The sequence below is a fragment of the Dermacentor silvarum genome, chromosome 8 (genome assembly GCF_013339745.2).
Source record: "Dermacentor silvarum isolate Dsil-2018 chromosome 8, BIME_Dsil_1.4, whole genome shotgun sequence".
In the NCBI taxonomy this organism is placed as follows: domain Eukaryota; kingdom Metazoa; phylum Arthropoda; class Arachnida; order Ixodida; family Ixodidae; genus Dermacentor; species Dermacentor silvarum.
In genome coordinates this window covers 15,332,429-15,357,239 of record NC_051161.1, presented here as the reverse complement: position 1 = coordinate 15,357,239, position 24,811 = coordinate 15,332,429, and the positions used below count along the sequence as shown (strand labels likewise).

The 24,811-nt window shown below is 47.7% G+C and overlaps 1 protein-coding gene across 2 annotated transcripts in view; it reads right to left on the bottom strand.

Annotated features, from left to right (window-relative positions):
- The window catches only part of LOC119460667 (potassium voltage-gated channel protein Shal), a 212,745-nt gene extending 189,096 nt beyond the window's left edge, over positions 1-23,649 (bottom strand). For both annotated transcript variants that reach the window (XM_037721705.2, XM_037721706.2), the window contains exon 1: positions 22,425-23,649. In XM_037721705.2, the coding sequence (XP_037577633.1) occupies positions 22,425-23,539 (1,115 nt within the window). In that variant the 5' untranslated portion in view covers positions 23,540-23,649. The remainder of the gene's footprint in view (positions 1-22,424) is intronic.
- Positions 23,650-24,811: the final 1,162 nt, after the last annotated feature.

Here is a 24,811-nt window from a genome sequence, read left to right as displayed (position 1 = left end):
CGAGTAGCCGTTTTAAAAACGATAGGTGCGACAACGATGTAGACAAGAAATAAACCAACATACAAACCGAATTTTTTTTAATACATTGGCGTGTTCAAAGCCCCGAATCGGCACAGTTGGATATAAGAGGGGAAAGCTACGGAATAATTTCGAACACCCGGGACTGCTTAAGTTCAGCCCAAAGCCCGGCACACGAGCGTTTCTGCATACCTCCCCCTCGGACCGCGGCTTCTGCGGTTGGGAACCGAACCAGTGACCTAGTGCTCAAGAGCCACTCGGCCATCCCAGTGACAGACAAGTCTTGGTGTTAAAAAGAATTGCCGTGGTCGAACGCAGTTAAGCCGAATTTGTCGAGCGATAGCACGGGTTTGCTTGCTTTGGTAAAGGACACAGACGCTGCTCGGCGCGGCAGCAGCAGCGAGCGAATTGACCTTCATGCTGCGTCTCGCTTCAACGCGTACTAAGCGTCGAAAGCACAGCGCATGCAAAGCTACCAGCACTCGGCGCACTTTGTACACATCGCAGATCGCTTTCAAGATATGGGCGCCCACGCGGTGTACGCTGCAGCCGCCGGTAGTGGCAGGCTAAGTCCCAGTTTGACCTTCGCTGAGCTTGGCGGTCAGATTTACGGAACCAGACGTTTTCTGGGTTTGTACCTGGAGTAGTAGAGCTATCACTCTAAAACGTACCGAACCAACGTGTCCAGATTGGTATAGACGTGTTTTCCTCGAACATCAAGCAGCTGCCGCTAACATAATCCCTCAGAAACAAGACGCAACCGCTCTTCCTCATCCGGTCAGCACAAGTATAGGGGCTATCACAGAATGTTGCGTTAACGGCTCACTTACCGACTCTTTTCTGCAAGGGTTGGCACAGACAACGCAAGTAAGGCGCGGCCGTTGGTCTTTTCTGTAGTGGTCTGCCGGATACTGTCGTGCAGCCACTATTGGTCATTCCGCACGGCGTAACTTGAATGACTTCTTTTTTTCCAAGCACGGGCAAAGACAAGTCACCTTGTCGAGATGTTGGCTCCAAACAAACTCTTGTTTGACCACTGTTAACCATTTCGTACCTCCATCTTCATGTGAAATTCTGCTTGTTAAGCTTAAAGTCCCTAGATATTTTTTGCTTTCTTTAAGTAGCGACAAGCTTTGAAGCACCGCCGACGAATCTCATTGGGCGGCATTCCGGCAGCCATGTTCTTCCTAACGCTGTTCCTCCGCAATCATTTGCACGCTGCTGCGAGCAGCGTAGATAGCAGCGGCCGTTGACGGTCGCATGCTATCTAGGAAGATAATGGCGGCCGACGGAGTACATGTCGCTACTTAAAAAAGACCAGGAAATCTAGGGACTTCAGTTAAGCTGTCCATAAGCAGGACGACGATTTTGCCAACAGAAGCCTAAGCCATTTTCAAGCCACACGAAGATAAATCTAAGATAAATATAATCTAAGAGTTACACAGATAAAACCTTGTGGTGTAGCGATGCGTGCCATGCTGGGTCATGCTTCTCGAAGTCCGATGCGTCACGAAATGCGACGATCTCAGTCTGCGGAAAGGGAAGGAGAAAAAGTTGCTTGTTTTTGCCAGCCAAGAGCAAGAGCGCGGTGGTTATCTGCTTCTTGCGAACGATCTGCCACACGCAGTACTTCTTTCTGGGGTTTTACGTTCCAAAACCAGTTCTAATTATGAGGCACGCCATAGTGGAGGGCTCCGGACCAATTTTGACCACCTTGGGTTCTTTAACGTGCACTATAGGTCGAGAATTGCAAACACGTGGAAAAGTAAGCATTTACACTTGTTTCCCGCAGGCCGAAACAGCCTGCCGCGGAAAGTTCAATCTTGCGTTGGAGCAGGTCCAAGTGAAAAACGGCGTCCCTAGCCTTCCCTAAATATGTGCAACCCGCGTCTCACCTGTCTAGAGTACGCGAACTGCTGGCATCAAGAGGGCGGAGAAACGACACTTACCGGTGCTGTCGGGATAGAGATAACTGTCTGGAGAACTGCGAGCGAACGACCTTCAGTGGGACGGCTAATGAACGGCACAATTAGCGCTTACCGATCGGTCGTAATGTTCTTGGGTGACGCAGACATGCATGTACACGCATTATACAGGGTGTTACGGTTAACTTCGGTCAAACTTTAAAAATATGCAAATGCTTACGTAGCTGGACAGAACCAAGGTAACGTTGGCCGTCGCTTGGAGACACTCGGATAATTTTTTTTGCATCCCGCCTAGTTAGACAATTAGTCTTAATTAATTAATTAACTACTCAATTATTCTAATTAGATGAAAATTGTAAATGAGAAAATTGTAGAGCAACATGAAAAACTCCCGATACTCCTTTCTGTTACTCAATACGTGCTACATAAAAGCATTTTTCCGAGCGTGAAAGCAGCCCGCGAATACACTCAAGATTGCCGCGCGACTGGCCGCTCGAAGCACTTTGCGTGTATTCGCGGGCATCTTTCACGCTCGGAAAACCACCTTTTCTGGAAAAAATCAGCCCTTCCAGTGACACCTTTATTGTCGAGTACCTGAAATAGGAGGCCCGCATGAAAGTTCTTGAGCCACGCTTGCATATAACGTTTAATCAGAATGTCTACAGGTTCCAAAAGTTCACTGTTTGCTATCCCCGCTAGCGGACGCACATTCCTTTTTGACTTTGTTTAATTGCGCTGGCTTGCACGAATACGCTATATGTGAAAACTCTGCAGACAGGCAAAAAATAGAGAAATAAAAAGCGAAGTATTTAGTAACCGTTAGAACGCGTAGTTACGGTTGTTGCAATTTTTGTTGGTACACAATGTGACATTCGAAAGCATCGGCGTCGGTCGACCAATGATATGTGTCATTGGAAAGGTGTCCTTATCCTGCTGTGAGCACTATATCATTTTTTCTTCTTATAAATGACGGTCTGTAGACAATTTTGCAGATTCCGTGGTTGGTGGCGATTGAATTTGACTCATTGCAAGCTTTAGAAAGTGTTTGGATTGTGTGCCGAGTTCGCCGTTTCCGAGCCGCAGAAACCAAGGTCGTGTCGGGCAACGCCGAGGTCCGTGCAGGTTAAGGGCCCTTTGCGCCATCGAAGCTTGCCCCACTGCTTTTGCAAACAGCAGCACAACAAAGCTTGTTGACTGTACGCGAGACATTTTGAGACGAGTTGCAACAACTGTGCTCGCGGTCCTCTGAAACCTCGGACAGCGTCCGATTCCACCGACGTGGGCTTGCGCCGTGTATCCCGATCGGTATGACCGGGCGCGCATTATTGTTACCGATCACGTTTCGGGACAGCTGCGAGAATTCGTTTTCGGGGGTCCTGCTTAACCTTCACATTTTCTATGCTTGGAAATGCGACCTCTCTGGGCTGCACCCGTTCCCACCAGCGGCTTCACTCTCGACTCGACGTCAGAGCCAGGGCTTCCTCCCAAGGTTCATTCGCCGCATGGAAGGCACCCAGTCCCTCCTCACTCCTGATGCAAAACAGTGCAGGCCGGGAGCTGGCACAAGTTCGGGGGAGGGGGCGGGCAGGCGGTGGGAAATAAATGGCGGAGAAGGAGGTGCGGGGGGAGGGAGGGGGAAGGCGTGCTTTAAAGCAGCCGGCTCACCGCGGCTAAAGTTAGGCCCGGCGGCACTAAAATTAGCGGCGAGACATCGCCTCGAGGGCTCATCGACGGCGCATCTCGCGGCTCGGTCGCGTATATTTAGCGATCGCGCGTCGAGCGAGCAGGCGCTCATGACACGGAAACGAGCCGAGATGTGGCCGCTGCTGCTAACGCCTCTGGCACGATGACGAACGCGGTGCACGGCCAGACTGCGGGCGTGCGCGCCTGCTGTGGGCGCTGCGCGCGGCGTGCTCGCGCGAAGGTATAGTTTGTTTCCTCGGGCTCCATGAAAACAAGCGCCGAGGGAGGGAAGGGGCAGAGACGACGCGGCTGGCAGCGAGGGCGTTCTCCTGCGCGCGCTCCTGATTAGCATAGATGAAGCCTTGCCCCCGCGACGGGTGTCAGTTGCGTCACGGTTGCGACAACGCTGAGCGGTGGTTGCCTAATCCCGTGCTCGTCCCTGTGATGAATTGCGATTTAGAGATACGGCGCCAGCGTTTCCGCGAGACTACTTCTTTTTCTTTCTTTTTAATAATTTTTTTTTGCGGTGAGTTTCTCTGCAACGCAATGGGAGAGAGTTGTGAGAAATTTGCGCTCCGCTGAGCGTTAAACGGGCGACTCCAGCCCCACCGCTGTCGCTCATCGCCTGTGGCGTTCTGCTGCTGTGCACAAGGTCATGAGTTCGGCTCTCAGCCATGAAGGCGACAATCTAACGAGGGTAAAAGTGCAAGAACGTCCGTATGCCGAATTTCATGGTGCATGTTGAAGAAACGCGGGGTGGTAGAAATTGATTCAGGATTTTTCACTACGGCGTATCGAATAGGCAAGGTGTCGCTGCTAGACGTTAAACCAGTAGTCAAAACAAAAATGTTCTACTTTTTTTTTTCGCTTTTAGATAGTTGTCGATACCTCCATAAGGTGCGATGCCTTAGTGTCTCGAGAGCGCTACAGTTTACTTAATTACACCATATTTTAAATCGATCAGGCGAAAACGCGCCTCAAGAGCAGCTGCGGTCTCGGACGTGAAGCAGAGTACCGAATGTGCCCAGAAAACCGGAAGCGGTGGTTCACGTGGCATCACAAAACACTCACGCGCGTTCTAGCGAACTCAGTCTAGTGGTTGAAGGCCTCGCGATGCCCGTGCCGACGAAGACAGGCCGCGCGCCGCCAAATTGGCCCTTCCATCCTTCACTCTACGCTTCTCCACATTCGACATGGATTAAGCCTTGTCCTCTGCTGTCACTTACACCGGACTGTTCTGGTGAGCTAACGAGGCGGCTAATGCAACAGAGATCCCAGACTGAGTATTCCTCCAACTGACGTCGCCCCGGTAGCAAGGAAAAAAAGAAGCCCCCGTCGACGTTCTCGTTCATTCAATGAACATTCTCTGTCTCTCGTCTGGCAAAGTAAGAGGGATGCCTCTCATCACCTCTATCTTATCTCGTCGAACATTCAACGAACTACCAAGGTCGATCCAAATGGTCGCGAAGCTTCGGGCGAAAAGCGGTTCACAACGAATTGTCACCGACATCAGCAAGGGTGGTTATGGGAGCAACGATTGAAGCGCGACTATGTTTGGAGGGAACAAACATTACGAAACAAAAAAGCGTTTTTAATTAAAGCGATACACAGTTAGATTCATTCAACGAAAATAAAATTCCTAATCAATTTTATATACGCATGGTGAGAAAAGAACAACTCTATTTTACTTCATCATTATCAATAAATACCTTTTTTCCAGCGCCCACCGATAGCGGCGCGCGTTGACGCCACTATCACTTGCAATGCAATGCAGCTCTTGAAGTGGGCAGAAAGGAGCACTCGTAAAGTTCACCTGTTACAATACGCCCCCCTCACATCTTGTGTTGCTTTGCTTGTCGACGTTTGTCTGAATTTAGTGACGCGTGTATAGTTTCATTGTTTCTTAACCTGTTCAGTCAAAAGTAGTGAGTTGCGACCGCCAGATAATTGTTCACTTTAGTTGTTTTCGTGGGACAGCGCTGGCCGACGGGCTTGGCGTCCGACGAAAGGACGAGCACTCTACGCCCAAAGCGTTCGTCGGCCTCCAAACAAAGTATGTTCTGCGCAAGGGTGCGGTTTCGACACCCGTATGGCTGAACTTTTCCTGCATCGGTTTCCGCGCTGAAAGCTCGAAACGCCCATCACGTCGAATGGCGGGGCATTTCACTATACAGCTCTAATGGCAGGCCCCCTAAAACAAATTTCGTGCCTTTGAGAACAAAATGACGTCACTTCTGTTTTTTAACGGATATGGCGTCACATTATTTTTTTATCCGCCGGAAGTGTTCCCTCCTCACACAGATGGCGCTACGCCCCATGAACCGCCGATGAACCGCCATGTTTTGAACCGGGTAATTATTAACATTTGTGGCCTAAGCTGCTCAGGAAATTTCAAACGACAGGGACAATAGCTTGAACGAGCCCGGAGCACGTTAAACGTTGAAATAAAACGTGTGCGTTTCCGAAGCAGCGCATTCTAGTTTTCAACAGCGGCGGTCATACAGGGCATTTTTTTTTGCATGTTTTGAAATTCAGCATAACTAGCACGGAGCAGTGCTAGCTGCATCAACACTGTACACACCTTATAGGAAGTCTGGTATTGCGAGCTGAGCTACTCGTGCTTCTTCTCTTGTATGTACATGTACAGGAACTATAGAGTGACGAGCGACGCGAGGCAATAGCGCGGGGGCGAATTGTATTCGAAAAAGAAAGTGAAGTTCAAACGCATGCACTGAACACACTTGGGACCTTTGGCGAGCGCCGAGCAAAACACTTGAAGAGACGGAGATAGCGTAAAGGAAAGGCAGGGAGGTTGAGCAGAGGTTATTTCCCATTTGGCTATCCTGTACAAGAAGAAAATACGTACGAAAGGGGCTTCAGCCCCACCCCGAATTTTTTTCCTGCTGGCATGCGCCGCCGACCAAAACAACCAACGGCGCCGGGAATCATTCTGTATTTTGTCTACAATGTCTTTGTCACGCTCGAAAAGACATTTCGCCACGAATATTGCGAACTCGGGCTGGATTTCATGGCAACACCTTTGCACCTGGAGTCACATAACGCAGGGAGCCCCATCTGAGCACAAACTTTCAAGGGCTTTTCGATAGCGATCGGGCGTGTTGCGGCATCTCGCAGCGGCCGCGGAATCTACGGAGCGCATGGATTTTAATTCCGAGACTTTATGAATATGAAGTCATAAACTTTTAACGCGACTAGTGCACTGAAATTTCCAAAGGCGTGCTTTAGATTTTCAATTCTGGAACTTTATGGGTTTAATGTTCTTATATACTTGGGCCAACATGCGCGCACTGGAGCCCTCGTGTCCAAGCCGTTGCAGAAATGTAAGCACGTGCTCGCAATCTTCCACACACACGAAAATACTAAATATCACCTTGAGTCGTCAGCTGGCAGCTGATAATTCTCTCCTACTATTTTCAGGAATCGCACCCAATGTGATCGATCAGCTGGACCAGGGCAGGCATAGTAAAATAAAGAAAACAGAAGAAAGTTAACGGCCTAATATTGAGGCAGTTCCTTTTTGCGGGCTACAAGGTCTGGCTCTCCGTAGCCATAAGGACAGTGGTCCTATAGACTTAAGCAAAGCCCCCTGCTGAAAATAGTGGTATTTTCAGAGCGCTTCTTCGCATGCGAGCTGATTGTGGAGATACATACCTGAAGTACCATTTGGAAAGTTGCCCCAGTAATGCCTCGTATTTAAGCCAAGATGTACAATACCAAACTATAGAAATTTGTGGTGAAATTATCAAAGAAAGCCTAGATTCAAAAGTAAACGCTAGCAGGCTGTTTCTCTATACTTGCTGACGAAACGGCGGATATTGCTGGAATCGAACTGCTTACTGTTTGTGCAAGGTACCTAAACAAGGATGCCAACGACATCGAAGGAGTGTTTTTAGGTTTGAGAAGCGGAATAGATGCCCTCTCTCATTGCGACTGCAGGTTTTATGTAAATGTGTACCAACTGCTGCAGATTCTAGTCACCCTCTATAGTGACCACTTCCATTGCAGAGAGAATATTTTTTAACATGAGATTACTAAAAAAACACTTGCGCTCTACAATCTCTGAGGAACACATGGTGCTTCTATACATCCACAGAGACGTCGGTGTCAACGTGTCCGAAGTCATTGACCGCTTCGCTAAACTTCCCCGCCGAGTGAAGTTTTTCTTTGCTCTGTTCTGTTCCATCAGGTCTGTTCCATCAGGTCTGTTCCATCAGGTCTGTTCCATCATCTCTGTTCCATCAGCTCTGTTCCATCAGGTCCATAAACTCGTAATTATAAAAACGTATGACTGTTCATTAGCTTTTAAAACCGCAGAAATTTTCGCTGTTTATTCTAATAGTTAGCATCATGATCAAAATTATCACGCGAATACGAAAATTACGAGGACATCAATAACCAATTTTGAACGACCTTGCTCATTGAAAGCCCGGCCCACGCGGCGTTTCCCAACAAACACGTACACTCGGATATTGGGTAGTTCAACTTGTCGCATCATCTGTGGCTTTCGTTGGCCTTTTTTTTTTTTTTCCTCTACCTGCTTTTACTTCTTTTTTTGAACCGAAACAATACCCTTCTTTAATTTTGGATGCAGAATATTTGTTTCCGCTCTCCAGTCAGTTAAATAACACATTTTCGTACTGATTTTGGCATTATTCCGCTATTATTCCACCCATATGGTGCGGTCGCGACCGCCGCATGGGCCGAGTACATATCACGATTTCTGCGATCATAGTTTTGTTCGTGCCTGGGTCGTCTGTCTTTTTATGCGTAAAGTTTACTATCTGTGACTGCGCAACATGTTCATTTGTCTTGTTTGACGCATTATATACAGCGACGTTTGCTTAAATACGTAGATTTATTGGAGACTTATACGTATATTTAAATATCTTGTTGCGAGGTGTTGTATGTACAAGCAGTGAACTGTTTCCAGTGGCACTCTTTTGCACTTTATCAAGTTGTATCTTGGCATTTGTATATTCCATTCTATCTTCGCATTTATAGTGTATATTTTGCGGAACTCCTGCACTGTTGCGACTATAATCTCGGTGTAATTACAATAAACGAACGGTAACAGCTGCTCCTGCGCAATCTATTGCAACCAATGACAGCGCCATTGAGGTTTTTGAATGGCCGTTGCATATGTACAAAAATGTAAACAAGGTTCTTGAATGACAAACATTCATCAAAATATTTCTCCTCAACTGGTTCTTTTCATGGCCTTTACGTTTTTCATATGAGCTGCCCGCACTGATTTGTTGGTTTCGAACTGATATAGTTCTAAAGTTCGCGTGATATTTTCGTTCCTTGTTAAATAGACAAAAAAACGCGGAAGAATTGATATCAGTTATTTCTGCCACTATTTTTGGGACATACGAATATATTCTTTTATGAAAAAATACATATTTTACTTGACAGTGCGTAGCGATCAATAATTCGTGTGCAGCATCTAATATACAATGACATTGGCAATGCAGTTATTATTCGTGTATTTGATCCCTTGACAAATTCTACAAGGAGGAGGCCGCGCTGCAACGTGAGCGCCCTCCCCCGACCAAAATTTCTGGCTACGCCACTGGTATATGTATGTGCCACGCCTTCCTATATGAAATGCGGTAAATGCGGGTTACATTGCCACACCTGTCTATCACTAATCTTGCTCATACCTTGTCTTACATTCTTGGCAAAGTTTTCCCTCGGAATTTAGCGAGAGAAGAACGATCGGTGCGAGCGATATGCATCTCTTAAGAGGCTAGCGAATTATGCATGCATAGCGTAAAATGTTCTAAAAAATATTACAAGAGAAAATTCTGGCGCTGCAATCGTTCAGCCACCATAGGAATGACGGTCAGTAAATACGGATTTCTCTAATATTCGTGCTTGTGGCTTCAGACGTTTTTGTGACGTCATTTATCACGCTTCACCTTTCTAAAATTTCCAAGCACTCACAATTTTCTAAATACATCAAGGCAAATTAGTCAAGCGCACATGCGTCTTTGAGAGTTACGGAGGGAAGTGGTGGTTCCGGTATACGTGCGTTCGTTGTAAACCAACAAATCAACCCTCGCGGACGCCTATACTCCTTCGTAGTACAGGTAAATTTGTTGTAGTGATCGTCGCTGTAGAGGCGTTCGCAATACACGTGATATATAGGAATTTGGCAAGGACGTGGGAAATATTTAGTTATACGGGTCATTTTGTTGTAAAGACGTTCGTTGTAGAGGCATTCGACTGCATATTGTCGAAAATGATCAAATTGCAATCACAAAGTCGTTTGAAGCCAGAAGGGCGAAGTTTAGGCAAATTCATAACAATCCATTTCCATGCTGGATAAACCACCATGCTTGCATTTCCCGTGGACGCTAGCGCCAAAGTTCCCCCTGGCAATCTTTGCAGGAAACATTAGGTTGCGTAGCGCGCTCACAAAGGTCGACGGCTTCCCGATGGGACCCTATACCGCGGCGCCCTATACCGCGTCGGCATTCGTCGAGACACGGTATACTTGCGAGACTTTAAACGTCACACTGCGCATTTTGTGGTTTGCAAATGAAAATCCCGGCGTTTTCCGCGCCTTATGAATGCATTGTGGCCACCTGTGCGACATTGCTGCACCGCGTTTCGGACTTCGGGCAGCCCGGGTTGCTTTTTCATAGTGGCATGTTGACGTACAGCGCGTCATATTGCCTCGTAAAACCACTCTGGGCTACTAGTTGGTGTGGCATAAATGCACGGGTATTTACGGTGCAAGAGCTGCTCAAACACAGGAAAGAGACAAACGATAACGATGCACAAGAAATAAGTTAAGATATAAGCAAAATGTTGCGCTTATTTGTTTACACCCTTCTCGGTCATATCATCCGCACGTCGTAGTAAATTTCTGCAGCGCAAATATCTGCTTGGTTTACTCGCAGTTTGTTTTTCTTTGTTTGGTTTTTCTTTTTCTTTTTTTTCGTTTTTTAGGTGGGAGGGGCATTAAGATGCCTTTCGAAATAAATGGCATACAAACTGCTGAGGTGGTTGTCGCTCTATAATCTCGCGTTCATTGCCTCCACACAGTTTATTGTTCAGCCACGTGCGCGGCGGCTATGAAACTGGGCGTCAGCTCGCTCATGACTAAACATGACCTCACGCTAAAACCTCGCCGCATTTCCTCCGTTTCTCCATTCTGCCCCAATAGTTTTCCCAATTGTGAACCACTCTGGGCCGCTACACCCTATAAACTTCCGCCGCATGCTCTGGCGTTGTTCTATTTATTTATTTAAAATGTTGGCAACAAGCACAATATTTGTCCGGCTTCTCCACAATGGTAAACTTCTAAATGAATGAAGGATGATAATTGGTGAGGTGAAACATTCCAGCTTTATTGCGGTTAGTAGCGAAAAAATAAATAAATAAATAAATAAATAAATAAATAAATAAATAAATAAATAAATAAATAAATAAATAAATAAATAAATAAAATTTCAAGAAGATACTATATATTACATTCCGCATAGTCGTGCGTATGGAGTGCAGAAAACCGTCTTCTAGTGGGCGTTCTGCTGCTAGGCACCAGGGAGCTTCCAACCACGGCGGCCACCTTCTGATAGGGGCGCGATGCAAAAACGCTTACGTACTTGGATTTATGTGCGCGGTAAAGAAGCTCGGTAGTCGAAATTAATCCGAAGCCTCCACACTATACGGCATCTCTCTGTGCCCGTGTGGTGCTTTGGGAAGTTACACACCCGTGAGTAGACTTCAATTTTATTCACGCTCTGGTGAATGCTTGTACAGCCCACTGAGCACATCCACGGAATTTCCCCAGAAACACGCGACAACGTGGTATCAGTGCCGATGGCGCGGCGGACGAGGGGGCGTTTGTAAATAAAGTTTCTCCGTTTTTCTCAACCCTGCGAACAATTTCTCTTGACCTCGCAACCCGAACGCGTGCCCCAGCAGCTGGGGGTGCATTTTGTTAAGTAATCTTTTCATCTAATTACATTATTGGCAAGCGATCCCTTTATCTAATTCTGTTCTTTTATTTTTCTCATCCATCCGGGAAAGTAGCCGATCCTGCTGATAGCGGGCAGAGGAGGCTAAACTCGGCGCGAGCCAGTAACAAAGAGAGAACAGAATGGACTCGTGAAAAAGAATCGTTACAAAATTGCGGCGTCTGCTGACTGGCACAAAACGCACTATTCTGCCGGCTTTAGCCAAAATGTCACAGAGATTACCGCTTCCTTCGTCTCCAGCAAGCCGGCGCTTTAATCCGCGGCGGAAGTGCCTCAAAAGGTCATCTCGAGAACAACGAAGAAAAGCAGGGACAAGACGGCCCTGCAACTTTGTGGACGCTGCGAAGGGTTGACAGATAGCGACGGCAGCGAATAGAAAAAAAATGGATAAAGGAAAGCTAGGGAGACAAGTCCTGAGAGACCCGAGAGTCTAATTAACGAACGACGCTAACGAGCTGACTTAAAAATGCGCGCGAAATTCACACAAAGACGCCCTAGTGGCAGAAAGCGGGGCAGCCTGGCTGCCACGTCCCTATTTCGCAACTTCGTACGCGATGGCCGCCACCCGACCGGCAGCTGCATATAACGAACACGCCTTGGGAAAGGTGGCCAATAGCAAATGAAGGGGAAAACGACCACCCGATTCGCGCGGTAACCTGCCACGTCAATAAATAATACACCCCGGGCGCCTTACACACACTCTAGCTTTCTTATTTCTTTTTTTTTTCCTTTGGCCTCAACGTCACGATTTGCATAATAGGCCCTGGCGGCACTGGTAGGCACTAGGACGTGCGCCTTTGTGGCTACCTGCAATTTTACCTGCCTATATACTGGTACTGCTTATTCCGTCGCTGGCCCTAAGCGGTTACGGTGCTTAACTCCTGAGCACTAATGAGGTCTCGGGTTCGACTCCCGGCTGCGGCAACCGGGAACCGCGTATAGGCAGATAACGGTTAAAGTGAGTCAATGGCAGGAGACGTGAAGCCACAAGGCACTCCATCTCACTCGCGGTCGCGGGTGGATGCTGCAGTTCAACCCGTAACGACCTGAAACATGCACTGCGACTGAAAAACGCCGTTCCTGAACGTGTCAGGATAACTGAAAACAAAGTAGTAAAGCTGATACAACAAAAGTTAAGCACGCAGTCACCACAACCTACGAGCGTAACCCAGAGAAAAAATGAAAGCAAGCCTTATCTAAAACTTTTACATTGACACTTCAATGATTCTAATCCCCCTTTATCGTATCACTAGAGTAGGGTAGCAAATCGGACACTCGTCTGGTTGACATCTTTGCCTTTTCTCAACCCTTGCTTTCTCTGTCTCTCATTCTCGCTCTCTCTATCTCTGATATGTTTTTGTTAGATTATTGCAGATTTTTTATAAGTTATATATCATTTCAACCCTGTGTTTTGCCACGTAAAACCCCATAATTTAATTTTAAATTTTAAATACAGGGTATCCAGAGGATATCAGTACATCGTCGCAGTAAGCGACCTATTTATTCGAGCAGGTTGACGGCATAGTGGCACGCAGATAGCCATTGCGTCATCAAATTTGGCGTCTCGCTTCGCGTTTCTTCTTGGAGCGGCGCCAAGAGTCCATGTAGAAAACGCGACAACACGTGCATTATTGTTGTTCAGTAGCACGCGACGAGTTTCGTCAGTTGTCTAAAAAACCGCCCTATTTTCTTGATTTTCCACATACTGTTGATGTTGATTCGTGCCAAGGCGGCAGATGCCAATTACTGTTGCTTCTGAAAGCCACGGACATGCAGTACATTTCATTAAGTGCATCGAAGAGTATTGAATATACGTGTTATTTTTTTCTCATAATATTCCTATAAAATTTGTGAGAATTATTTCTAAGTTCTCCAAGTTAAAGTTCTTAAATTAAATTATGAAACTTATGTATTCATGGCCGACAGACGACATTAACTTCGTAGTTTTTTGTTTTTTGTTTGATTTTTACATTCCTTCCCGTTGTGCAAATAGAACGTCACATCCTTGCTTTCATTTTTATTTTGTGTCATTTACACACACCAAGCTTTAGGCGACAAGAACACGGCGTCAAGAACTGGTTTTGTTCACTGCCGAACTCAGTGTTCAGCTCTTCAATGTGTTGAGGAATCCTTTGCTGCTCGTGATTGGCCGTTGAGATCGCGGACGATTCTTTGGGCGCCAACGCAAGCTGTTCTTCCTCTTCAACACTGTGATACGAGACCCAAAGAATTGCTTTGAGGTCAGCGATCAATCACCCGGATTACAGCACTTTCACATGAGAAAATTTGATTGGATCATGCGCTGACACGTCAGTGCAGCAAAGTGCTCTGCGAGCGTTTGATAGTGTGTTCCCAAATATTATTGAACCTGTGTCTTAGCAGGAACAACTAATTACATTTTTGTAAGGTTTGAGTTCTTATGAAGTTCATTTTTGTTCATTTTTAAGAATTGTACGCTTGTATTCCTCCATTGCTTTTTCGAGCACTTGGCAGCTCAATACTGAGTTGGGCTTAGCCACACTTGATGTCGTTGACGACATCTTGTGACTTGCCTCTGGAACATTGCACAAAGTGATTTCTACTTCTTTGTTTCTTGCTCTCTTTTTTGCATATTACTGCAGCGCGCGTGCTAGAGAAGTGATTTCCCGCCATAATAGGCTCATATATGCTTACGTCGTCTTTATTTATGTTTTAAACCCATTGTTGTTGCCGAGACGCTGGCGAAACGCCATAGTTACCGATATCTCTAACTTCACAACAACTAACATATTTGCCACGCAATCACTGAACGCTACGTATAAGTCTTTAGCACATTAGGATCGGGGAAACTGCACTCGTGCTCTTTACTTTGGCTAGCCATTTCTTATACAAAATGCAAATCAACTTTAAGAGTTCGACTAGAACGGGAATCGTAATGGATCAAGAACGAAATGAATGGGTTGGTTTGTAGCTGCCCAATCCTAGTGTCCGATAGCATACGTGAAACCCAAATCGTCCACGTGCAGATACGATGCCAGTCTCTACGTTTGACCGTAACCCCCAACTCTGACCCCCAACTTGCATAACGACATTTGTTCGCAATATGGCGACCAGGGCTAATTTTAATGGATTCTCATGCTGTCGACTGTCTCCTCTCGAACAGTTTCAAGCTGTCGTGTATTGATCAGCAATGAGCACTTGCGTAGAACGCAAGGGAGAAGAAAGAAAGAAAGAAAGAAAGAAAGAAAGAAAGAAAGAAAGAAAGAAAGAAAGAAAGAAAGAAAGAAAGAAAGAAAGAAAGAAAGAAAGAAAGAAAGAAAGAAAGAAAGAAAGAAAGAAAGAAAGAAAGAAAGAAAGAAAGAAAGAAAGAAAGAAAGAAAGATGCAGACTTCAGTGATTCTTCCAACTCTGAACTCTTTTACTGCTACATCAGCAGGCCCTCACAAGCTGGCACTGCCATTTTCTCAAGAACTACTACTGCCGGGCAAAGCACCCGACTTCTTTTTCGTCCGCTACAGTATTACCCGCCACGGTAGCCTTGAGTCTACCGGGTTGCGGTGTCGAGCTCGATGCCGTGGGTTTGATCACGGCCACTTGGCCGTATTTTGATTTGTACGTTATTTGTACGTTAAACAGCCCAAAGTGGTCAAAATAAATTCGGAGTCCCCCACTATGGCGTGACTCATAATCATATCGTGGTTTTGACACGTAAGACCCCAGAACTTATTTTTTTCTTGTCCGCTACAGTATTGCCTATATTGGCCACACAGAGTGCAGGGTAGCCTACCGGGCTCAGCCTGGATAACCTCCCTGCCTTTCCCTTATGACTTCTATCTCTCTCAGAGTATGTGTGGGCCGCAACACATTTGCACAAGTCACCACGCGCAATAGTTGCGCGATATAGTCCCGCTTCGTAGAGGACATTACCAAAGGAACGTGAGTTGGAATCGAGATGCTGAACAAAGTTTTGTTTCTCTTTGCTCTGTGAAGGGGGGAAGCTGAGGATAAGCAGCTGTCTTGACGACTACGATTGACCACGACGACGACGGCAGTCGCCGTAGGCGTAACGGAAAGAACGCGCGGGCGCCCGGACGGACGGAGAGACAAAGCGAACCCAGTTTCAAGCTTTGTAATTGAACTAAATTCGCAGTAAAAAATGCGGGAAATCGAAAGCAAAGGCGCCATATAGCGGGCTCCCGCCAGCCTTAATAGCATGGACCCAACGGCCTGAGTACTTTAGGAATGGTATACAGCAGGGCAAAAGGCACGAACGAAAGGATGACACACACACACACACACACACACACCCACACACCACCCACACACCACACCACACACCACACACAACACACACGCACACGCACACACACACGCGCGCGCGCGCGCGCGCGCGCGTCTTCTTTTCGTTCACGTCTTTTGCGCTGCCGTACCATGGCTAATGTCGGACCCACTGGCCCAAGTGTCCGTCCTGGTCCGAAGACGTCGTTCACGAATCGATCGCACATCACGATGCTCACAACAGCACAGCACCCGCACCGCTCACTTCGACGGAGGCCTTCGCCTGAGGCGTTACAGCTCTGTCTCCATCAGCGCCCCAGTTTTAGACAGCTCAAGAGGGAAGAAGAATCACGCACGCGTGTATATACTGTGCCGGAAGACAGGACGGGAAAATAGGGAGGCAAAACAGCGTACGGCATCGCATTTTCGCTGAATCACGAGCACGTCCGCGCCGCCAAATACGGAGAAAAGGAAATGCAAGATAAGAGGATGAAGGCCGAATGGCCAGTTTGGCAAGGAAGAAGTAGTCTGGAAAGAGGCGATTTGAGGGGGGGAAAGGAGTCATCGCGCGCTGCTGACAGAGCGCGGCCCAGAAGAAGATGCAGCGTCGAGGTTGCCGCGGGTCAACCGTCGCGCCGAGAAAATGGAGCTCGTAAGGACATAGTGCTGAGATAAAAGAAAAAGTGCCGGGGACGAGTGAGATACATAAAAACAAAACAGAAAGAAAGGCAGTAAAGACAGAAAGCGAGACGGACGCCACCGAGCAAGGACAGCCACAGGAGAGAAAAACAGAGGGCAGAGTGTGGCAGAACGCGAGGCGCCATACTCAGCCGGAGCATGCGCGCTGCCTCGCGAAACAACGGCCAGTGGTCTGCGGAATAGCGCCGGTAAAGGGTCGCAGGAAAAACTGCCCCACTGGAGTGTGCGTGTGTGTGTCTGTACGTGTGTGCAGAAGAGGGAGTACGCAGAAGAGAGGTCTGCGGAGAAGTGTTGAAGAAGACGAGGGACACGGGACAACATAAACATAAAAAGAAGAAAAACGCGGAGGAGGAACACCACATCGGGAGGCGGGCGAACACATTAACTACGACCGCGGCGCGGACCTCCGGCGCGAATAAATGAATAAAGGATCGGCGAAACAAAAGACGGCGAACAACGGCGCCCAGACGGCTTCTCGTGTGAACGCACCGCCTGGCGGCAAAAGCGGATCGTTTTCTCGCGAGCCCGCCGCCGCCTTCATCTCCATCGGGGGAAGAGCGGTACAGTGCCCGCCAAAAGAAAGCTGACACCCCTGTTCCTTCTTTCTTGTTTTTGCCCCCCCCCCCCCTTTCCATATTCATTCGTCCGCTTCCGGCTCATCTTCTTTCCTCTCCTTCGGGGACACGGCTTCAAAATGCTCCCGGAGAGTGCACAGTGCACACAACAGTCTCGGCGAAAGCGCGCTCGCTCTCTGCCCTCTGCGTCCCTTGCGACTGTCACCACACCGTCACTCGCGCCGCGCGGCAGAGGTGACAGGATGGAAAGAGGTCTTCGCAGATGCTCAACCTGTCCCCCTCACAACAGACGTGTGCACGCTCTGCGCTTTAAAAAGGAAACGAAGTTTGGCTTCACAGATTTGGTCTGTATTTATTTCGCACTCTCTTTCGTCCACACTACTCACTCACTGCTCAGGGCAGCTGGAGATAATCTGTAATAGTGGCGCTCGACGAGCATGTCTTCGCATTATTAGCATCAAATAAAGAGCAACAGACATTTTTTGAACAAAAGCGCATTATATTTATAAGTGCAAACAATTCCCCCACCTCTAGTAAGTAGGTACGTGTTTGTCTCTGATGTGCATGTGCCGAAGTCCTAACTGCACGTCTCCTCGGGAACAGGTGCAATCATTCCACGCATGCCTGTAACCTAACTATACGAGTAGCTCAATGAAATTGAAATGCAGCAGCAAATATTTGCTTCGCAAGGTACTGCGTGACTTACGTCGCCAATGCATTTCGTGGTGTCTGCGTAACCTGCGTTTCGAAAAGAGGCTTTGCGTTTGTCGGCCGAAGTTGTTTTCCGGCTGCGTCCGCGAGTATTGCATGATTAAATGTAACTTTATCCCACTGGGGACGCTAAAGCTCCAGAATTCGCTGGTTGAAGAGCGCTGATACGGTACTGCTTTGGTGTCGCAGTGGTCTGCCCCGCGGCAATTATGCAGCAATTTCATGCAACACACCATCGATTTAGTTCCGGCGACCGCGGTGTTGTCGCGTCCCTTTTACACCTCGTGATGGCCTCCCTGTGAGGTTAGGTTAGGCCACCTCGTGAGGTTAGGGACTAAAGCGCAAACAGCATTTGCACGTTTAGGCCAAGAAAGCGGCGTGTTTATTTGCGCAATGGGAGAAGGAAGCGCTGACGCACGACAATGACACGCAGGAAATGCGTCAAAAAAAGCGCATTCCTTGCGGTTACTAATTCAGGGCGCGAAAAGCGTTTGGTTTGAGATAAATTAATGGGTACTCCTCATGCGCTAGTTCCATCGCATTCAATTGTAACGCATAACGAAACATAACTAAAATACAGACGGAGCGACTTAAGTACACCTAGTCATTCTCATGAAGAGTCTGTTGCCCTTTCTTTATAATCACTGTACACCTCAAATGTTGCAACAATTGCCTACAACAAGGTTTGTCGCCTCGGCTCTGTGCTATACCCAATGGTTTCGGACCATACGCAGAGCGTGAGACATGCGGAATTATGCTTTCTTTTGCCGGTGCTCCTGTAAGGCACTAAAACACTATCGAGGGCAGTGACCAACATGACCTTTTCATCGGTTACCTCGCAGCGGAACGTTTGCAAAGTGGCGTTTAATAAGCGCTTCGTACAAAATATTTTCGGGTGAAAGGAACAGCCTATGTCATCTTGCTATGTTTGCTTGCATCACAGCTCATTCGTTTGGATGAGTCTATATCCAGAGACGCAATGCGAAGGATGTGACGAAAAGAAATGAAGTGCACAGTTTTACGCATGAGCATGAACAACGCTACTGGTCATCCCAGCCTATAACTTTGGAGCGCAATCTGCGCTTTCAATTTTCAGTAACTACGGTCGTCGCGAACTGTCAAAGCTGTGCTGCATGTCTTGCTGCTCGCGATTACCACTAAAGTAAAATAAATAGCAAAGAACCAATACTGAAGCCTACTAATCGGCACAATCACCAACCTAAGGCAGTTTCAGGTTGCCTCGACGTCACAGAAAATTTAGATGTCTGCATTTCAAGCCGTTAAACGACCATCAGTTGAGATGCGAGTGGCTTGTTCACTCAACCCACCGGGAAGGTCAAGGATTTTTCAAAACATACACACAGTAAGAAGTCAATACGCAACACGGGAGTGTCGAGGTAAAAATAAGCAGTGACGAAAGACAATGTAAGCGTATACACGAGGTTTCAGCAGCGCTGCTATTCCTAACCAAGCCAGTGGAATAAGTTTCGTTTACCATAGTCGCCCCCCCCCCCCCCCTCCCCCTTCGAACATCGCAGGTACCCGTTTGTATGTCCCGAAATGAAAGAAAAAAACACATACACTACGTCAAACACGAAAAATAGTCATTATGGGTCAGTCCGTAAGTGTGCTTCTTTAGAACCTAGGCTCCTAAGTGTTTCGCTCTGCTTTCTTTCTTTTCATCCCTAAACTCCCTTCCAGCTGCGTAGAGTAGAAAACCAGTCAGGTCAACCTCTCCTCATTTTCTTCCGTCCTCTCTCTAACTCTACGCTACATAAATATCAATATACAAAAACTGCAAGCGGTTAATAAGCAAAAATGTTATAAGAAGCATACCAGAGTCACCCCTTATGTGCTAATATGCGCTGACGCAATATGTACAGTGTTTCGCACTTGAGTCAACTAACCAATCGGCTTCTGCGTCTGCAAAACTCCTTTTAGCCTTCCTCTTGTATTGTCCTTCAAATAAGGCTCCGCAAGGCACCCGTTCTGGTTTGTGGTGCCATCCTGCTTTACCAATCCTTGAAAAAATGATGCGCCAGATAGTTAGGGCACGGGCAGTGTACGTGTGTGTTTAGCCAAGTAGCTTTTTAACGGAACTTTGAGCACGTCTGCATCCAAGCCGGCTTCAATACATTTCAACACATTTTTTCCTTATTTTTTGCGCTATGTAAACACGCCGAACATGTCATGAAGTTTCGGAATCAGTGTGAAGAAGGGTATCTCTGCCAATTCATTCCCTTCCGTAATGGTATACACATTTGTGCACGTGTCTTGTGTTTGCCAGTTCTGTGCAATAGTTGTGAGACAAGAAGCACGAACACCTACTTGTGGGTAAATTAAACCTTCTTATTGCCCAAAATTGCTTCATTTCACTTCAGTGTGCTGAATGTACCACATTAGTGAATGTTTAAAGATTATGTTTAAATACAGCCTGTTTAAAGACACCATGTTTAAGGATGTTTAAACACCCGCCATGTTTAAAGATTATGTTCGACGGACGGCGTTTCGTCATTAATTGTGAAGGGATAGCCTTGCCTTTGTTGTGATGCAGATAATTTTTTTATCCCACTAAATCAAGATTTAAATACTCTGAAATTACGAGGACTCACTAGAAAATGCACCACAACATATCCTATCGTCTCGACTTTCTTTCATTAAAGTATCCTGCGCCTTGAAAATAAAATTACGCAACTTTGCCACAAAACAATGGTTTATCATAATTAGTGAATAAAGAGAATATTTCGCAGGTTGTCCAATAATTCTGCATATTTTCAGTGCTACTTTTACGGAAATTGTTCGGAAATGCAATAAAATTGTCATCCTTTCCGTAAAGTGGTAGAAAGCAAATATAGAAAGAATATGAATTGTTTGTGCTTTATATAGAAATGTCCCAGTAGTGGCGTCGAGAACTTTTTTATGGACACGTACAAGAAGCTACGGTGCCATTTTAAATACCGCTGTAATTAATATGATGATAATGCAGTTGCTTGTACTGCAGGGGGCTGTTGCTTTTTATTTCGGGTTTTGAATTCGAGTTGAATGCGCTCAGATTTTGTAGAGCCTTCGTGCGTCCTTGTGAAGAAAAAAAAATTCTTAGGAGACATGAGACATTGGATCAGATCGACAACGTGCAGATTTAGGTCATCGATTTAGGATATCTATTTCGTTAAAAGCTAATCTTACGTGTCTCAGGCCCTGGATCGCAGGCCGTTTCAATCTACTAAATGAAAATAATTGTGCTTTAAAGTTATTTGTTACTTAATATACACATGTTAACATCAGTGACACACAGCAAACATGACTGGCCTTGAGAACAGGTGTGTTTTTCCGCAAACAAAAATGGTACATAAAAATTTTGGCAAGAAGGCACGTGAGCGCATAGAAATTGGGTCATCATGCTAAACCAGCCAAAAAAATTAACGTCTGTAGACATTCACCTAACCGCACAGCTAGACAACTACCTGATGAGCCTGTACTCTAAAGGTGATCGAGGACTACCGCACAGTGCCCATTGACACTTCACAATCATGATAGTGACATGGTTTCGTGTTGTTGTTTTTCTTTTTTTTACCTCAAGAACGACGGTACACTGTGCGCTTTACTTTCATCAAAATAAATATTTGCTCTTTCAGGACGATATTTAAGGCCAAGGAAAGTAAATATATGACAGTACAATGATCCAATGCGTATCGATGGCAGTGACAAAACATAAATTTTTAAAACCAAAACGAAACAAAAAAAAATTCACCACTGCATGAACGCACTTATAATCCAAATATTAAGGTAACCTCTCTTGAAACGTGCATCGCATTCATCTTGAAAGTACATTTTTGGCAGCACAGTAGCAATTTGGCATCAAACACAATGGTTTTGTGACGTTTCTAACACAGGGCGAAGTTCACCGGCAGCGGTCGTGAAAGCCAACGACGAAAGGCCTAACGCGCTTTGTCGCGAAAGAGGCGGCATGAGCTGACCTTGAGGTGCTGAAGCGCTGCAGCTCGTTCAGCGAACAGAATATTTTTTTTTCCACGTGGTAATGCTTCGAAGCCCCGCTACCTTCCAATTTGGCTCTAATTGCTCAGTGGTTTTGTGTTAGAGTATATTCACAGTAATCTTGCAACTGCGTTCACAGTAGACTCAAGAAAGAAATTATGTGAATGCAATAAACAGCGAAACTGGGTGCTTTCGTTAGACGCTTGTTGAAAAATATTGACCCGTTGTCAGACGAAGCAGCCTTGGTATTTGCAATGGCCTAATTTCTGTGTATCATTCAAAACAGACGCAAAAGGTTGAGAAGTAGCGAGAAGCTAAATAATAGCTAGGCGTTTTTAATCTGGAGTAGCGTTGTGCTGCGAGGCACGGTTCGACAGGGGTTCGAGCCGATGGAATAACGCGACTGAGTATATAACGCGACGGTCGTCAATGCATCGAACGTTCCTGCAGAGCGTGCCGCCCGCATAGCACGAGTGCGTACGAAGCAGCATCACCAGACTCCGACAGGGGGAGCCGAGCTGCTGCGGGTGGTGAAATGGGAAAAAGCTTACCCTAGGGTGGTCATGGTGACGATGGTGTACCAGAAGGCGGCCGGTATACTGGTGAAGGTGGTGCTTTTGACGTTCTTCTCGGCGTAGAACATGACCGTAGCGAAGATGATGATGGCCATGGCAAGCGAGAAGACGAGGAAGCCCAGCTCAGATGCGCAGCTCTTGAGCGTGTAGCCCAAGATGCGCAGGCCCTGCGAGTGTCGCGAAAACTTGAAGATGCGGAACACGCGGAACACCCGCAGGGTGACGAACGCGCCGGACACGTCGTCGTTGTCCTTGATGCCGAGACCGATGTAGTAGGGCATGATAGCCACTACGTCAATGATGCTCATGACGGAGCGCATGAATTTGCAGCGGTTCGGGGCTGCGTACAGTCGCAGCAGGTACTCGGCGGTGAAGATCATCACGCAGGCTGTGTCCAGGCAGAAGAAGGCCACCTTGTAGCTCTCGCCGCACGAGCGGCTACCGCCGGCTCGAGAGTCGTGTCCGCAGGGAATCGTCTCCACAACGTTCGCCATCACCGAGACGGCGATGAAGAATCCCGTGACGTAGTAGAACACCAGGGCCGCCGTGCCCGTGTGCGGGTTCTCGAAGGCACGCCACATGCGTTGCCTGATGGTGGAGTGCGCCAGTTGCGCGTTCTCGTTCCCTTCGGAAAGTTTGTCGTCCAGCATCCGCTCGGCGTTCTCTCGCTTTCTGTCCCTGTAGTCCTCGTAGCAGCAGTCGCCGATCACATCCGGCACGATGCCGAAGAAGGCCAGCTCCTCGTCGTAGGCCATCAGGCACTCGTGCTTCGGGTAGTGCAGCTTGCCCGTGCGGTAGTAGTTGAGTATGTGCCGGAATATGTCCGGGTCCCGGTCGAAGAAGTACTCGCGTGCCTCCTCGTCGAAGAAGAACTCGCGCTCGTTGGAGCCGAGCAGCGTGTCGGGAAACTTCTCGACCGTGTTGCGCCACGTCTCGAAGCGGCGCCCGCTCACGTTGATGGTGAACTTCTCGTCCTCGCGCCGCCGCCGCTCGCGCGTCACCGGCGGCGCCGGCAGCGGGTTGTTGGCGATGGGCACCCAGCCGATGGCGGCCGCGCGGGCGAACGGCAGCCAGGCCGCCACCGACGCCATGCCGCCGCCGGCGCCTCTTCAGCGCAGCGATGCGCCTCCGCCGCTGCCGCTGCCGCTGCAGCAGGGGCACCGGGCCTCCATCTTGCCGCCGCTACTGGCGACTGCTGCGCGACGACGCCGGCGCATGCGCTCTCCTCCCCCCTCCCTCCTCCGCGCAGCGGCGCCGGTTCGCGACGACGCGCCACGCCGACAGCGCCACCCGCTTCTCTGGCGCACGACCACAGCGCCACGGCTGCCGACGACGACGCGCGCGCGAACACCTCGCCGGTGCGCCAAGAACAGCCGCGCAGGAAAGGCCCCGACGCAAGCGGTCGTCCCGTACTGATGTGCCGCCGACGCGGGGACGTGCAGTGCGATGAGCCGGTGCTGACCGGTGGCCTCGGCGTCTACGCTCTCTCCAAGCCCCGCGGTGAAGCCTCCGCTCTCCAACGCAACGACCCTCAGCACCGAGTTAGAAGTTAGCTCGGTGTGGATGTCGGGGTTCCAAAGACGCGTTCGCAACGTTGCTGTTCCGGTCGGTCGAAATACCGACTGCTGTACAAAAAGAGACGTATTTTAACATTCCTTGCGAAATTGCTTTAGCGATGCACGCAGACAGTTAGGGAAGAAGCCAAGTAAGACGGTATATATGGACGTTTTACGAGCAGTCTGCTTCGCTGTGTTGTACGATAATTTCTCTTAATTGGCTAGCTTGTCTCAACAGCACAGCAAGTGTTTTAGAGTCGTCCTGTTTGACACAGCAAAGTGTGCTCTAATCGATGTTTGTAGGAGATGTTCGTGAAAACGGAAAGGAAGGGCACAAAATACCACATGAAGCGATAGAAGAACGTGCACAAGAAATAGAAAACGTCGCTAAACTGTCAAATACAACATATGGAGTCTATAATTAGGTCAGGTAACAGAACAGACCACTTTAGTTTCATCTTATGTGGTCCCTTGTTCTCTGAGTGCATCACTTGGAAAGCACACGCGAAAATGAACCAGGCGTGTGTCTTATGTTTACAGCAATTTGCTCACCTGAAAATCCGTCAGTGGAATCAATTTCTTTTCTCCTGAGTTCGTTGGCAATTCGGTCGGTTTCATGCGCTCTGTTGAAGCACAAAGGCCCGCCAGAAGATGCGGAAAAAACGAACCTCTATAAGTTTCCCGGGCGCCTATCGGTTCCTATATCGATCGATTACTTTCGGTGCACCGCTTTCAGTGGGCGTCGATTGGCTAAACCTGTGGGAAGCCTGTGGCCGAGCACACGACCCGTCAGCGTTATTTTCATGA